The following is a 15,952-nucleotide window of genomic DNA, read 5'->3' on the forward strand; positions in this document are numbered from 1 at the left end:
ATTTATGGAAATGTTGCATAGACGTAGGTGAGTCCTGTCACAATGAGCAGATTTGCTTACTTTCCTCTTATTGGATGTGCCCTTCCTACCCTAAGTCTGGCACTGTCACTCATTTGTGTGTCCAATTCTGTAGCAGTTCTATCTTTTGTTCAACTTTGTATGACTGCAATGCAATAAAGCCTAAACAAGGCCCCTGCTTTATGACCTAGTGCCTTATTGAGCTCTTCACAGATGCCTTCTTTCTTTGCACACCAGAAATACATGTGTAGATGCTGTTAGTGAGGAAGCTTATCAGTTGTTATTCTTGGATGTCTGTGAGAAAAGTGATTGGATCGGGGCATTGGCTGGTGATGTCACAGAAGCACTGAAGGTTTCCCTCTCAGGTTGCTTTGAAGTGTGTTTCCTGCATCTTGAATTCACTACCAGACAATAATGTCACATACTTCCCAAACATCTTTCTCTCTTTTCCAATACCGTAGTACCTCTTTAGCCCAGGCTGCCAAAGTGATTTGGGGGAAAAGGCAGACAGAAAGGTTATCCTGCCTGTGAACATGCAGAATGCTGTTAAATTCAGTTTCTTGAAATGAACACATGTACACAATTCTAGTTGCTTCACCACCACCACCACCACCACCCTCCTTTTACTTCTGATGCTACAGATAACTCCTTGATGATTGTTTTGCATCATGTTCTTAAACACCATAAAATGCTTCTACAGCCTATGGCTGTAGCGGGAGAGAGAGAGAGAGAGAGAGAGAGAGAGAGAGAGAGAGAGAGACCACAACATCAATATGTCATCTTAGGTATCGCCAAATGCTGCTCCTTCCAACTGCTGAGATTTATTTTTAACTGCTTGACTCAGTGTTTGTCAGATGATTCTGGCCATCAAACTGCATATTGAATGCAAAGTACAGAGAAAGCGAGGGTGGCTGAAAAAGGGGAGGGATGAGGGGTGGTTGTCTGGGGAAGGAGGTGGGACTTGGAAGCTCTCCACATAGGCTCACAGTCTTCTTATCTCAGAGAGAGTTATGCGCTCCTAGCAGTTTGAGTGTACTTTCAGGTCAAGCTGAGAAGTAAAGGGTAATGGCTGCTTTCAAATGCTTTAAAGACATAATTGCTCAATTATTGCTACATTGAGCAAAAGGAGCAGCATACTGCTGGTTTGTAAATTGGTCTCTTTCCTGTGCTGGATGTTGCCTTTCTAAAGGAGTCCCATCATGATCGATAGCTCTAAGAAGCAGCAACAGGGTTTCCCAGAGATTTTGCCTGTTGGGGATATTGAATCATTGAAAGAAAAGGAATGTCTTGACACGAACAACCAGAAAAGTCTTAAGGAAGGTCAGTTTCATGGCTTGGGAGATAAATGGGAAGGCAAATATGTAATTGGGTCTGGCTTAATTTTGAAGGGTTAGAGTTATAAGTGTGTGTGTGTGTGTGTGTGTGTATAAAGATTGCAAAGCAATGCTCTGAAATCTTTGGTTTGTTACTTAGCTGTTTAGCAGTGCTGGTTCTTGAAGAGAAAGTATTGTAATCTTCCAATGATATATTGGAGGTAAATGCTCTTTTCAGGATCACTTTGGTTCAGAAAACCTGCTGTTTCACAATTTGAAGTCAAATAGAGACAACAGAATCAGAAATATCTTCTTAGGAATCTCATTCACAGTCATTTCTGACTTCCTCCTGCTGCTAAGTACAAGTCTGCTTTGCCATGTTTTTATATCTAGCAGCTTCATATTGTGTCTCTTGTTAAATGGCCAACAGTGCAATAAAATAAAGGAAAGCCCCTTATCCCCCCCCCAAAGTCTAGGGAAGTTGGGAGAGTTATAAACACTCCATTATGGCATCTCTACTAGCAAATTGTAAAAAGACACAGCAGGATGTATCCAATGTATTGTTCTAGTTGTAGCAGAAATGTATCTGAATCAACAATTGTGGCATTTTTATATTGTGAGGCAAACAGCAGTATAGGCAATTGTAGTTTTATTTTATTCCTCAAGCATGAGTCCCTGATTTTTTAGACATTATGCCCCTCCCCCCAAGCAATATTCCTGCTTCCCTGATGAATCTCTCTCAGTTTTCCTTTTTGGAGTCTTATACCTAACTGCTTTGGAGTATCTGGTAGTGAGCCAGAGAACACTGTTTGTTTCCTTTGATACAGAACTGGCACTTCCTTCAAACCAGAGATTGTTTTTCCTTCTTGACGGAAAGTGTATAAATGCAAGGAACAAAAGTACATTGGGAAATTGAGGAAAAGACCATATCATTGCAGTTCATGTTGGAGACCAGTTTCTTTTAAGAGGAAAATGTTACAGTTCCATCCCTTCTAATATTGAATGTCAGTTTATGCTTTTAATAGTCACCTTCTTGAAAGAGTGACCACTTTTCTTGCATAAATGGAAAGCAGGATGTCAGGAATATAAATAACTGTAGCTAAGAGCAAAACGGTAGTTCTGTATCTTACCACAAAACAAAACCACTAATAAAAATAGTGAACAACAACAACAAAAAGACATGCACTGCCATTTTTGACTGTAAGTAGAATTTTATTCTTATTCTACTGTAAATTCTCCCCCTACCACCACACATGAGAAGTTATAGCTCCTCCTAATGCCCAGAATTAAAGTGTTTTGTGTTAACTGGTTCTACACAGGTAAAATCACAGCTCTTCCTGCAACTGTGACTGCTGGGATAAATGCAACAATGATCAAAACAGCTGCCCGTGGTCTTTATGTACAGCTTGGGCATCCTTCCCCATGCTGGTGTAATGCCATGATTGCTCACAAGCAGGGGGCTTTGTATAAACCAGATGTCAGGGTGTAGAAGTCAGCATTTGTTTTCATCTTTCAAATGCTATTCATGTCTATATCATTTTAAGGCATGCCCTTTAACGTTATCACATTTGTATCCCACTTTTCCTCCAAGGAGCTCAGGTGGTGTATATGTATATTTTGTCCTCACAGCAATCCTGCATGGTAGGTTAAACTGAGAGGTAGTGATTGACACAGACTCACCCAGTGAGCGTCATGACCAAGCAATCTGTTGGTAAAGAACATGGTGGACCACTCTTTGACAGTCAGGTCAAGCAGGAATATCTTCATTTGATTAGTGCTTTAGCATCTGTAGTGGCATTCTGTCTTCAGGGAACAAATTCAAAGTGTTGATTTTTGTCTCTGTGTGTAGAGCCCAAAAATATATAGGGGTTGGGCCCCATATACTTAAGCCAGACTAATCTCATACTACCACCATTCTCATAATATCCAGTCCCTTTCTACATATGGAGTTTCCATCCCTTTAAAATGTACCCTGAACTTCAACACCATTCAGAAGACCATTCTGTTAGACCCAACTTTTAGCATGTGGGTTTATTTTGATTAACTTGGATATCTTATACATATTGGTTTGTTTATTTTAAAAATGTTTATATACCACTATATCAAAAAACATATCAAAACGGTTCATAATGACAATATCTATGCATTTAAAACCAAGGATAATCAACTAACTATTACAGAAAGATGTTTTTCAACATTTGCATTGTAGTTAACCTTGAGCCTTAAAAATCAGGTGGGTTAGAAATCTAAATTAATCGTGTTACAGACTCCTCACAGTTGATTGTTTACAGTTTAGTGCAGCTTTTAGTATCAGTGCATCCAAAAAGATCCTGAGGGCTAGTACAGGGTTATTGAGAATGGTATGACAGGATGAAAACACCACCACCATACTGGATGAAACAGAACAATAAGGTGTACATAGCAGCTAGCATGTTCTTATACATTCCTAATGTGTGTTTTCTAAACTTACTGTTCCTGCAGAGGAAGGATACCCATGCATATTTGTCCCCTCCCACTTGCTCCACTGGGCAGGAAAACATAAATGAAAAGAGGTCACCTAAGCTGTCAGAGCAACTTTTCCTCAGTTCACATCCTGCCCAGCTCCACATCAGGTTGCTTTTGGGATGGCTCCAAGTCTGTCTTGGACCATGGGATCTTTCCCCTTGGCTGGCAGCCCATTACCTTCCAGCCTTAGGACCGCAGTTATTTTAATCATCATCATCCTTAGGACCGCAGTTATTTTAATCATCATCATCAACAAAAAGGGAGATCAGGAAATTTTGGGTTAGATAGCAGAGGGGTGGATAGGATGAGTTCTCCAGCCATCTCTGATGACTCCTCTGAGGACTCTGAGATATCCCAGGTTGCCTGCGTTTCTTGAGGAGTGGTTTTACCCACTGCCTCCTTCAAGCAGGCAGAGACCACCCTTTCTCACAGAGAGGCATTAATCACCTCCCTAGCCCAGTCAGCTGTCTCTTCCCTGGTAGTTTTTTTATCAACCACAAGGGACAAGGGTCCAGAGCGCAAGGCATCACCCTGACCAATCCGAGCACCTTGTCCACACAGTTAGTAAATTAGCCTTTACTATCTAAAACTCATCCAACACAAAAGGACTAGACAGTGCTCTGGACACCCCTTCCATCCTTTTATCTCCCCCCCCTCCTGCTTTTATCTTACAAACTGTAATTAGTGGCATTTAGTAAACATACAGATAATAACTATCAATATTAATTTACCCCTCAAACTCTGCTGCCAGGATCTTTAACAAACCATTTAAAATTGTTTCCAGTAAAGGGGTTCGGTTGCACTTTTTAAAATCATGATATTAAAAAAAATCTGTGCTTTATACCAGTCATGGTTCTGTACTCATTTTTAGTGAGTTACCATACAGAAATTCTAAATTACTGGGCTTCTCTCTCCCCCCCCCTTTTAAAATTGGAGTAGAATGATAACTCATTAAAATGGTGAGCTGGCATCTTCTATCACCCTTCATCTTGAAATCTTTCTTGATGGGGCAGAAAAGGATTTTACAAAGAGCATTCATTAATGCACAAGCCCATGAAGATTTTGACAATAAAAAAATGCAGAAGTAGAATCCTCTTAGTATCAGATGTCTTAGGTTAATCCATAAAGATGTTAACCCTTTGGAGTGACTTACAGAGGTGAAGCCTGTATTGGTCCAAGCACAATCATTTTGATTAATTTTATTTATCTATCCACTGTTTTCACAAATTCCAGTCTTTCTTTGGAAATTAACAACAACTTTAAAAAAATCAATTGGCTCTTTGCTATTTCATGTTAATCTTAATATGTTTACAGTAGTTCTGTGTGATTTGTTGTTGAAAAATACAATATTTGTTACTAATTGTCACAATTTGCCCTGAAAGCCACTAGTGTGAAAAAGTAATACACCTTTGGGTGACAAGGATTATGGCTGCTATCCTAAACACTAAGGATAGGATATCCTAAATGCTAAGCAGCAAGCCACATTGATTAGACTGGGGCTTCTAGGCATAAGAATGCCCTGTAAATGTTTTTGCTACAAGTCATAGGCACTTTACTGGGATTTTCTGTTTAATGAAAGCAGGGAAAATTTCTCTCTCCATGTAAAACTAAAAGAATACCCTGGCATTCTGCCATTATTTGAGACTTAGTTTTACTGAATCCACATTTTATAGGTTGATAGAAAAGCTAGGGAAAATACATCTGGGTTGATGTCAGTGTGACAATATATTCTTGAACAGCTTCAACCTATTAAGTTTATTTCATTTCATTATACACCAGATGTCGAGTTGCAGCTCGACATCCAGGGAAAAATCAGTCTCACACCATGAGGGGTTCCGAAATATGGCTGCTCCTAGGGCTAATGCAGCACAGCTTTTATTGTGTGAAATAGAAAAGATACAAAAAATACAAGTCAAGCAATTTGTTCTAGCCAGCAGATAAAGACCTTGGTACTAGACCATGCGAGCAATCAGGCCATGCTACGTTAGCCAATCATATGGGACAGCACGAGCTGTTCACGCGCTATTCATGCTCCAAGGATGCTTCTAGCTATGAGATCACCCTGCAACAATAAGAACTTTGCTCATGCTCTCATGTACAAGCAATCATTTTCCCACATGTCCTCTTTTCTTATTATATTGTTAGAGGAAAAAGGAGGGACCATTAGTACACTTCATTGCCTAAGCGTCTACACTGTGCAACATAAATTCCTCTTGTAACCCCTGTGGTGGGCCGTGGTCGGTACCACCATGCAGTGCATTGGGAAATCAAAGAGGGTATGCATTGAATGCAACAACACACCATAATGAAGCCAGCAATACATGCAATTACAATCAATAAAACTTTTCTTAACCATACTCCATTGGGTAACCAAGAAGACAACCACTCCCATGGATCAAAACCTTCAGGTGGATTCAAAGGATTATGGGCTATCATTTGTTCCATATGATCAATAGTAGCAGAAATATTGGTTGATTGATCAGTTATATACATGCAGCAATGAGAATAAATTAAGGCACAAATTCCACCTTTAGAAGCAAGGATCACATCTAAAGCATAATGATGTTGAAGAACTACATTTCTTATTTCTGATATTTCTTTGTTAATCATTTTTAAAGCCAAAATGGTGGAATTGAACAAATTTTCTGTCCAGTTTGCCAATTTATGCAAATCACGGTAATTCATGGCTGCACCTAAAGAAGGCAGAAGAGACCTAGAAATAGTTGTCCCTGTATATTGAGAAATAGGTGATTGTACTTCCCTTCTGTTGCGCAAACGGACCGCTGGGAGCTTATCTATTTTATACACCAAGGGTACTACTATTCCTAACGTGCAGGTACCAGAAAAGGCAGAGGGGAGTTCTTTGTAGGCCCTTGTGCCACATAATAACCATAAATCAGATTGAAGCAAACATGTAGTTCTGCTGCTCTTTCTCATCCAGTCGAACCAAACATAAAAATCTCTACACGCGGCTTGTTGTTCATAGGTCATGTAGGTCGTGACATTATTAATTAAGACCTTTGGCCTACCACTCATGGTTGTAACATTAAGAAAACAAGAAGATCCATTAATGTACTCATATGTCCAATTACAATATGGATAGTGACCTAAAAATTTTTTGCTATTATGATTAAAATGAAAACAATACGGAGCTAATTCTACAAGCGATAGAGATACAGGAGGTAAACTTATGCGATTGTCTTTCATATTATTGCTAATCTTATATGAAGCATTTATAGGAATACCATGTAATAAAATGCCAGATCTTTTTGATTGAGGAGGGATATGCATACACATCCAACAATCAGAAAGATTAAGCATAGAAGCAAAATGATTAATGTCTCTAACGTAAGTATTGTTAGTCCAAATCTGATGATAAGGTTCAGGCCTCCTGGCCTTCTGCAAAAGAGCAGCACGACGAAAGCGGTGTTTTACAAAGTTCCCGGAGAGGCTCCACCCGTGTGAAGTGGAATTGTGGGGCCACTCAGGACGATGCCATATTGGTTGCTCGGGGGGGCAATAAGGGTGAGAATGGTGAATTATTCCAATAGCTGTTTCCGAGCAACCTGCGTGATATTTCGTGGCTCGATTATTGACATGTAAAAACCACAATCCAGGAGAAGCCACACAGCCATTTCTGCAGATACAGGAGCCCATTTGCTGTAAATAGGCCTCATGTACTGCTCCGTGCACTGCTGAGCCAAGAATCCAAACCCAACGAAACGTGGTGACACCGATGGGATGGTCGCTATTGGGGGGCAAAACCCAAGCGATGCCGGTCTGACGAGGGCATCCTTCAAAGCCAGGTTCATTTCCCAAACAAGAGGCAGCAAAACTGTAATGATGTTTGGTGGTTGAAGTGGCTTCCCAGGGAAAAGGGGGGCCAATGCAGTAGGGATGAAGATGGCCTTTCAACGTGCCAGGAAACACTGGAACAGCTGTGGAAGGTGACTTTATCCATTGCAGAGGTGACTGTGATCTTGTCTGCTGGATCCTTATGTCCTTTAAGGGCAGAAAATAGTGGAGACAAAGTGGAGGTGGGCAGGTCCAAATAACTCTTTATCCAATTCAGCTGTCCAAGGATTTGTTGTAAATCCACCAATCTAAGATAACCAGGAAACTGTAGTTGAGGCGTAACTGGAATGGCTGCAGATGCTGTCAGCTTGTGTCCCAGGTACGTAATAGGTAAGGTCCGCTGGATTTTTTCTTTAGCCACTGTCAATCCAACAGGTTGTAGCCTTTGCAGGATTTTGGGACACGGCGGAGGACAAGGCCGTGGCTAGCAGGCCGTGGCTAGCAGTGCCCACTGACTTGCAGGCTGTAAGGATATCAGCAATGGCTATATTTGATGTTGCCATTAGAAGACGCAGCACTTGCTTATGGTTCTCATTTACATTAGTGAACGCAAGCTGGTGTACAGTCAGGTCTTGTGCTGCCAGGTCCTGAACTTGCCGCTTGAAGGTATTATACAAGCGATCAACAAATTGTCCATAGGGCTTTGCAGGGTCCTGTCTGATGCTTCCCAATAGGCCATCGCGCTCATTCTTGTCATCAGGGACAGAGGCCAGAGCCTCTTGGGCAGCGGCTGTAGTGGCCTCCCAATACTGAGGTTGGAGAGTTAGCTGTTGGGCAGCAGTAAGAAAATTGCCTCCTCCCGTTAACCCATCAAGGACATCAGCTTGGGTTAACATGACGGGGGCTGGGGGTGGGGCGGCACCAGCAGCGGCAGCAGCCAAAGCAGCCTGATGATTAGCCAATGCAGCATTATTAAGATTATTCCGAATCCCATCAACACGACGTTGGCAGGCCCAGTGCCAAGCTTGTATAAACAAAATCATTTGATGAGGCTGCATTACAGTGCGGGCCAACAGCTTAACATCCTCTGGTATCAAATTTTGTTGAAAAATAGTGCCAAACAAGCCCAGGGTGTAAGGAGATTGTAAACCATTGTCCTTGACAGAGGAATGCAGTTCCTTTATGAATCTCAAATCAAACTGTTCGTGCCGGGCTGGGCCTCCCCCTGGCGCGGCAGGAGCAATCACAGGGAAGAGATTAGGAGTTGCACAGTCAAAACCCAACAATGGGGCAGCGGCACGGAGAGATTCTTGGAGAGGAGTAGTAACAGCGGTGGCAGAGGCCTTGGGCGCAGGAGTTGGAAGAGTGGGGGGTGCTGAATGCGAAGATTCTTGGAGAGGAGTAGTAACGGGAGGTGCAGGAAGTGAAGAATGCGGAGAATGCAGGGGAGGGACGACAGGAGGAGCCGGAGGGAAAATGTCCGGCGGTTTAGGAGGTAGGTTTGAGGCAGGCAAAACAGGTACCTGAAGGGCGGGCGAAGAAGCTGTCGCAGCAGCCAGAAGAATGTTTGAAGGAGTTAAACACGACATAGCTTTGTAGACGTTACTCCAGGCATGCAAAACCTTGACATCAATTTGTGGATGATTTTGAAAGAAGTGTCCAATTTTTTTCCAATCATCTAACTGCCAATTTCCGTCCTGGGGGAACCACGGGCAGTGAGTGTCCAGGGCTATTATAAGGGACTTAAGGTCAGCTTTCCGAACAGCAAGGTTGTTACTGGCCAAAAGGAATTTAAGGTCTTTATAAAATTTTTTCTGTGGTGCAGAGAGAGATTTTCCCATGATTGCAAGAGTTGCAAAAAAAGGCAGGGAGCACTTACCGAGGGATCCGTAGGAGGATGAGGAAGGCGCCTTTTTGCCCTGTCCGGGCGGAGATAAGTGCTGATAAGTCCGTAACGTAGTCCAGAATCACATTCACACGGGAGCTCTCACCAGGGATCCACTACGTGGATGAACGACGCGTCTGCAGCCCTTGCGGGGCGAGGTGAGAGCTGAACGTTGTAAAACAGCATGAAATCCGAAAGAAATCACACGGGAGCACTCACCAGGGATCCACTACGTGGATGAACGACGTGTTGGTGAGTGCTGAATAATGAAAAACAGGCAGTCACACGGGAGCACTCACCAGGGATCCACTACGTGGATGAACGACGTGTTGGTGAGTGCTGAATAATGAAAAACAACGTGAAGTCCGAAGGCAGTCACACGGGGCACCAAATGTCGAGTTGCAGCTCGACATCCAGGGAAAAATCAGTCTCACACCATGAGGGGTTCCGAAATATGGCTGCTCCTAGGGCTAATGCAGCACAGCTTTTATTGTGTGAAATAGAAAAGATACAAAAAATACAAGTCAAGCAATTTGTTCTAGCCAGCAGATAAAGACCTTGGTACTAGACCATGCGAGCAATCAGGCCATGCTACGTTAGCCAATCATATGGGACAGCACGAGCTGTTCACGCGCTATTCATGCTCCAAGGATGCTTCTAGCTATGAGATCACCCTGCAACAATAAGAACTTTGCTCATGCTCTCATGTACAAGCAATCATTTTCCCACAACCAGAGTATCTTAGAATCATGGAGTTGGAAGGGACCTCAGTGGTCATCTAACCCAACCTCTTGCTAATGTAGAAAGTCGATTGCTAATTGAGTAGGATCCTAGATCATCACAGTAAATGTTCAATACAGGGTTATATCCTAGAAGAACAGCTAAGTAACCCACAGCAATAATAGATCCCACATGGGAAGGATCACATCATATTCTGCATTTCACTGATTAGGAAGGTGGGATTTTGCCTTGAGTCAATCAAGGGATAAGCTCGGGTGATCATAAAGGAACTGCCTACAAAGCCCAAGGGAGCCCTGCTTCCCACTTTTAGCTCTTTTTTCCTTTGCTAATAGCATTTCAGTTATAACTGTTAACAGATATGTTATTTTGGAAGCATGCAAGATGAGTAATAGGGAGTCAAAAACCACATATTTTATGACCTTTTGCAAGCTTGCATCGTGAACAATTAAAAGATTATAATGTGCATTCTAATTTTTGAGATGTTGAATTTAATTAAATGAAGGCAAGTCTATCATCTTTTAACAAAATCAAATTATTTCTGGAATCAGTTTACAACAACAATTAAAAAATTACAATCTGTATATTCAGGGCAAAATGTGGATTTATGTACTCTTGAAATACTTAGCGACCAAATTTGCAAAACCCAGTGAGTTGTTAGAAATGTTTCCATTTTCAACTGAATTTTTAGCTGTCTGTATAAAATAGGCATGATCTTCAATATTCAAATACTGTATTTTTCTGTGTCTATAAGACACCCCCTATTTTGGGGGCCTCCAATTTAAGAAAACGGGGGGAGATCTATCCATGTAAAAGATGCCTCCAAATTTTGGACATTATTTTTTAGGGGGGGAAATAGTCTTATACATGGAAAAATACGGTACTTCATCTCGCTTTTTGCACTTTTAGACTCATTCTAATTGATGCAGCCACACAATAAATTATTTGGTCCAACATTAGGACAGCATCATATATTGCATTGTGAGCAATTGCCAAAGTGGAAAAATTGCTCTATTTATTGTTTTTTAAAGGAGGGGAAATCGTTTTTGTAACAACTGTGATAAATTCAAAGGAACTCACCAGATTTCTGCACCGTTTCCATGGCAGCAAGAAGAACAGCTGTAGTGCCTTCTGTAAATGTCCAAAGTCAAATACTGGAAAACCTGTTTTTCTAAGCTCTTACTACTTTACTTCATTGCAGCTGGTTACCTTCTGCTGAAGAACGGAATATAGTGCTAGATTAAATTTTGACCAAGATTGCAATTCATATCTCTTTAGTGTACTCAAGTTTAAGCAGATGTACCCCCATCCCTACTATAAAAATGATATCCAAAGTAGCAGAATAAAAAGATAATGATAAAACGACAAGATCTGGGATTGCCTATTGTTCATACACATGCATGCACACATGCAAATACCAACAAACTCTTACATGTAACAGGAGATTCACAAATATTTCAATTTTATAATTAATAACAACTGCTAGGATCAGCATCCCTTAAACAAATTTCCATTTCCAGACACACTACTGAATATGGGGGGCAGGGAGAAAGAAACTCTTGCACTGCACACAAATGGAAAAAAGAAGCCAAAATTTATCACTCAGAGCACATATCTAGAAATGGTTGCCAAATTGAGTTTCATTTCTTGCAATTAGCCCTGCTGTGGTTTGCAGCTGGTTATTTAGTGGATGAATCGAATAGGTCTTCAACACACTTTTCTGTTGTTGGCAAAGAGTGTGACTTCCCAAACTACAGCACAATTAGTTTTACCAAGAGCGGTGTTTTAACTGTTCAAAGCACAGCTGTTTGTGGATGGATCCAAATTAGCTGGCTGTTACCCAGAATAAATGTATTTATCTATTTATGACATTTATGGGGTTCCTCTCAAGAAAGCCTCCCACCTGTCTGCTGCAACATGCATCCTGGTCTAATTAATGACTGTGTTGCTGTTTTGCTAGAAATTAATTTAATTGGCTTGTATTCTTCTTATTTACTTGGTTTTATTGTGTGCTTCCCTGGGAATCCTTGAAGGCTGATAGGCAGTGCCTAAATAAATAAATAAAATGGGGAGTTGGTACATCTGCGAGGGATGGTACCAGGGACACAAAGCAGCAGTGATGACAACACTATGTCCTGGGGGGGGGGTTATGTGAGAATTGTGTGCCTGTTCATTTTGTTGTTTGTAAATCCATGCTGCATATTTTATTTATTAATTGGTTTATTGATAAATATATATTTCAGTGGTGCCTAGGGCAGCAAACACAAACAGTAAAAGAAAACGTCTAGAAACAATTCCTAAACAAACGCAGGCTGGGAAAGAGCTTTACTTGAAAGACTTGTTGAAAGAGGAAGGGTTTCACTAGCTGCCAAAAAACCTCCACTGAAGATGGTGCCTGTATAATATTTGAAGGGAGGGAATTGCAAAGGATAGGTGCCCGATTGCTATATTATGTGGAACAAACCTCCTGATAAGATGGTATCTGCAGGAGGCCTTTGCTCACAGAGTTCAAATTATTCATTCATTTATTAAAAGTTCTATACTTCCCTTCATCAATGCATTGCAGGGCGGTTTAAAATACGTAACACAAAAATGCACACCATAGTAACAAATGGAAACAATACCTCTCACAGCTCAAAAGGGCACAGATTGTTTTTGCCTGGCACCTAAAGATATGTAACAAATGCGCTAAGCCAGCCGCCCTGGGAAGAACATTCCACAAGTGGGGAGCTGCCACAAAAAAAGGCCCACTTTTGTGTTGTCACCCTCCGGACCTCTCAATTGGGTTTATAAGGGTGAGATGATCTTTCAAGTATTCTGGTCCCATGCTTTATAGGACTTTAATGCACCAGAACCAGCAGCTTGAACATAGCCCCGTAGCTAATTGGCAACCAGTACAATTCTTTCTGTAATGCATTTTGCACTTGCTGCAGCTTCTGGGCCTCAAAGGCAGCCATACATAGAGTGCATTGCAGACCCTCCAAGTGTCCCTATTTTCCAGGGACTTCCCAGATTTAGAGAAGATGTCCTGGTTTCTGATTTGATCCTGGAATATCCCCCTTAGGATGAAATGTTTGATGGTATGGAGTTATCTGACCCCTGAGCCATCTGAGGGCAATGCTGTATAGAATTTGTTTCAATGTTTAATGTTTTATTATGTTTTTATATATGTTGGAAGCTGCCCAGATTGGCTGGGGCAACCCATTAAGATGTGTGGGGTATAAAGGGCAAAATTATCATTATGGAATGGGACGTCCCTATTTTCATCAGAGAAATGTTGGAGGGTAGGCATGACAGTAATTTAAGCTCTCTCAGCACCTCTTCTTTTGGTGTGGTGGCAACAGCTCAAGGCTAAATTGATTCCTAGCTATGGTTTGTGCAGATGGACAATAAAGTCAAATTAAATTATAATTAAGATGCCTGCAGGGGAAAGCCTATCTATTTTTTTAAACAACAACAGCCCATCTTGCTTTAAAAGTAAAGAGAATACATGCTTTACACTTTGTGTCCTGCTTCCCTCCACTGTTCATACTTCTTTTGATATGTGTATATATGCCAGTGAATCCCACATTATAAATCACAGTGTTTATAATACATGTACACTCAAAATGCAGCTGGACATTTTAGATGACACATTTAAAAACACAGACAGAAGTTGAACAGAACATGCTACAAATCTCATTGGAGCTGGAATTAAATAGTTCCTTATAATTGCTGAGGACCTTGGTGGACTATTTAGTTATTCTTTTCTGCCTGTTGTAGCTATTATAATGCACTGTGCTATATGCTAGGGTTGCCATATTTCAAAACGTGAAAATCCAGACAAAGTTGTTGAGCTTCTTTTTGCAAAATCTCAACACAAAAAAAGAAGATGAGGAACATATATTTTTAAGGAAGTTTTCCCAGACATTCAAGCAATTTCTGCTCAGATAATATTTACGAGGTCCAAATCTGGAAAATTTCAGACATATGGCAGCCCTACTATATGTTATGATTTTTAATTGTATTTTATTGCTTCTTTTATTTCTTACGTTGCATTTTATTGTACAGTATTATAATTTGAATCACATCTAAATAAAGCTTGTTTTGGGAAGCCTTGGTATAGATAACACTATAAGGATAGAAAATACCATTTTTCTTTGATTGCCACAAGTATGAATCCTTGCATCAGCTGGTATCATCAGATCACTCTCTGGTCCATATGGCTTATTATGTATGATAAAATAATAAACTCTTGTAGCAAGGCTTTAACTGTAGTCACCTCGGATCTTTGGGATGTCCTTCCTAGCTAAGATCATGGCAACTTTGCAGAGGTGTCACATAGAGTAATGTGTAAGTGAATGAGCCATTTGTGAAATCCCCATTGCAACGTGAACTGAATGGTAGCTTGGTCTCGGGCAAGCTACCATTTTTCTGCCAATCAATACATTTATGTGAGTTGTGGCAGTCTTGTGGAATAAAAACATAAGAGCACAAAGAGCTACTACTGCGTAGTGCTGTAAATGTCTACTCAGAAGTAAGTCTTATTTTCATGGGACTTACTCCCAGGTAAGTGTGTGCGGAACTGCAGTAAGTTAAACAAGGGATTTGCACTAGCTCTATATAATTATTATTTTTTTGAACAGCTGATCTCCATGACATACCACATACTCATTTCCCAGAGTGCTCAACTATTTAAAAACAGAGTGCCATGGGGTTGGCTGGGGGTACTGTTTGAGAAGAACAAGTTGAGAAATTGGAATTGTGGGATCATGGTATAATTCACATTGTAAAGGTACAGGTAAAGGGACTACTGACTGTTAAGTCCAGTTGCAGACGACTCTGGGGTTGCGGCGCTCATCTTGCTTTACTGGCCGAGGGAGCTGCCGTACAGCTTCCGGGTCATGAGGCCAGCATGACTAAGCTGCTTCTGGCAAACCAGAGCAGCGCATGGAAACGCTGTTTACCTTCCCACCAGAGCAGTACCTATTTATCTACTTGCACTTTGACGTGCTTTTGAACTGCTAGGTTGGCAAGAGCTGGGACAGAGCAATAGTGAGGATTCGAACCACCAACCTTCTGATCAGCAAGCCCTAAGCGCTGTGGTTTAGACCACAACGCCACCCGCATCCCATCAATTCACATTGTAGCATAGGTAAAACTCAGATAAGAAACAAACAAAATATGGCAGATATCCATGCAAATGTAAAAAGATAACTGAGATTAAAAAGCTAACTGATGAGCAGCACACAAGCACATATTCCATAATCCTGGTGGACATTTTATTTGATTTTATTTTAGATTAGATTTTAATAGAACCTTGTGACAAACCTTCTGGAATAATTACAGTGCTTGTATTTTAAAAGTATGTGATTATAACAACATCAGAGCTCTTTGAGCAATTTGAAATAATTAAAAAGGCAAACATTTTGCTCTCTAATTTATTATGGAAAAGGTTGCTTGACTGTGTGTACACACACACACACACACACACACACACACACACACACACACACAAATATACTTGGCAACATTTCAGTTTGACTCGCTTTATTTGGGGAATGGCTCTTATTATATTGTTTGGGGTATAGTTCCCACTCTGGAGCCTTCACATTGGAACCTTGGCTTGCACTGCATTTCTGGCAATGGCAAATGCATTGTTAATCCCCATAACTAATAGCATTTCTGCTCGTCTCATGTCGCTTTTGGCAGCAGGCTT

General features: G+C 41.0%; 1 protein-coding gene across 6 annotated transcripts in view; it reads left to right on the plus strand.

Annotated features, from left to right (window-relative positions):
• Window positions 1-15,952, plus strand: part of MRTFB (myocardin related transcription factor B) — a 120,164-nt gene that overhangs the window by 70,970 nt on the left and 33,242 nt on the right. The window contains exon 1 of one of the 6 annotated variants that reach the window (XM_081170323.1): window positions 1,016-1,338. The exons of the other annotated variants lie outside the window; for them this stretch is intronic. Coding sequence (XP_081026449.1) covers window positions 1,218-1,338 — 121 coding nt within the window. The 5' untranslated portion in view covers window positions 1,016-1,217. Of the gene's footprint in view, window positions 1-1,015; window positions 1,339-15,952 lie in introns of those variants that run through there. 6 annotated transcript variants of the gene reach the window in all.

The sequence above is a fragment of the Podarcis bocagei genome (assembly GCF_964188305.1).
Source record: "Podarcis bocagei genome assembly, chromosome: 14".
NCBI classification, from domain to species: Eukaryota; Metazoa; Chordata; class Lepidosauria; order Squamata; family Lacertidae; genus Podarcis; species Podarcis bocagei.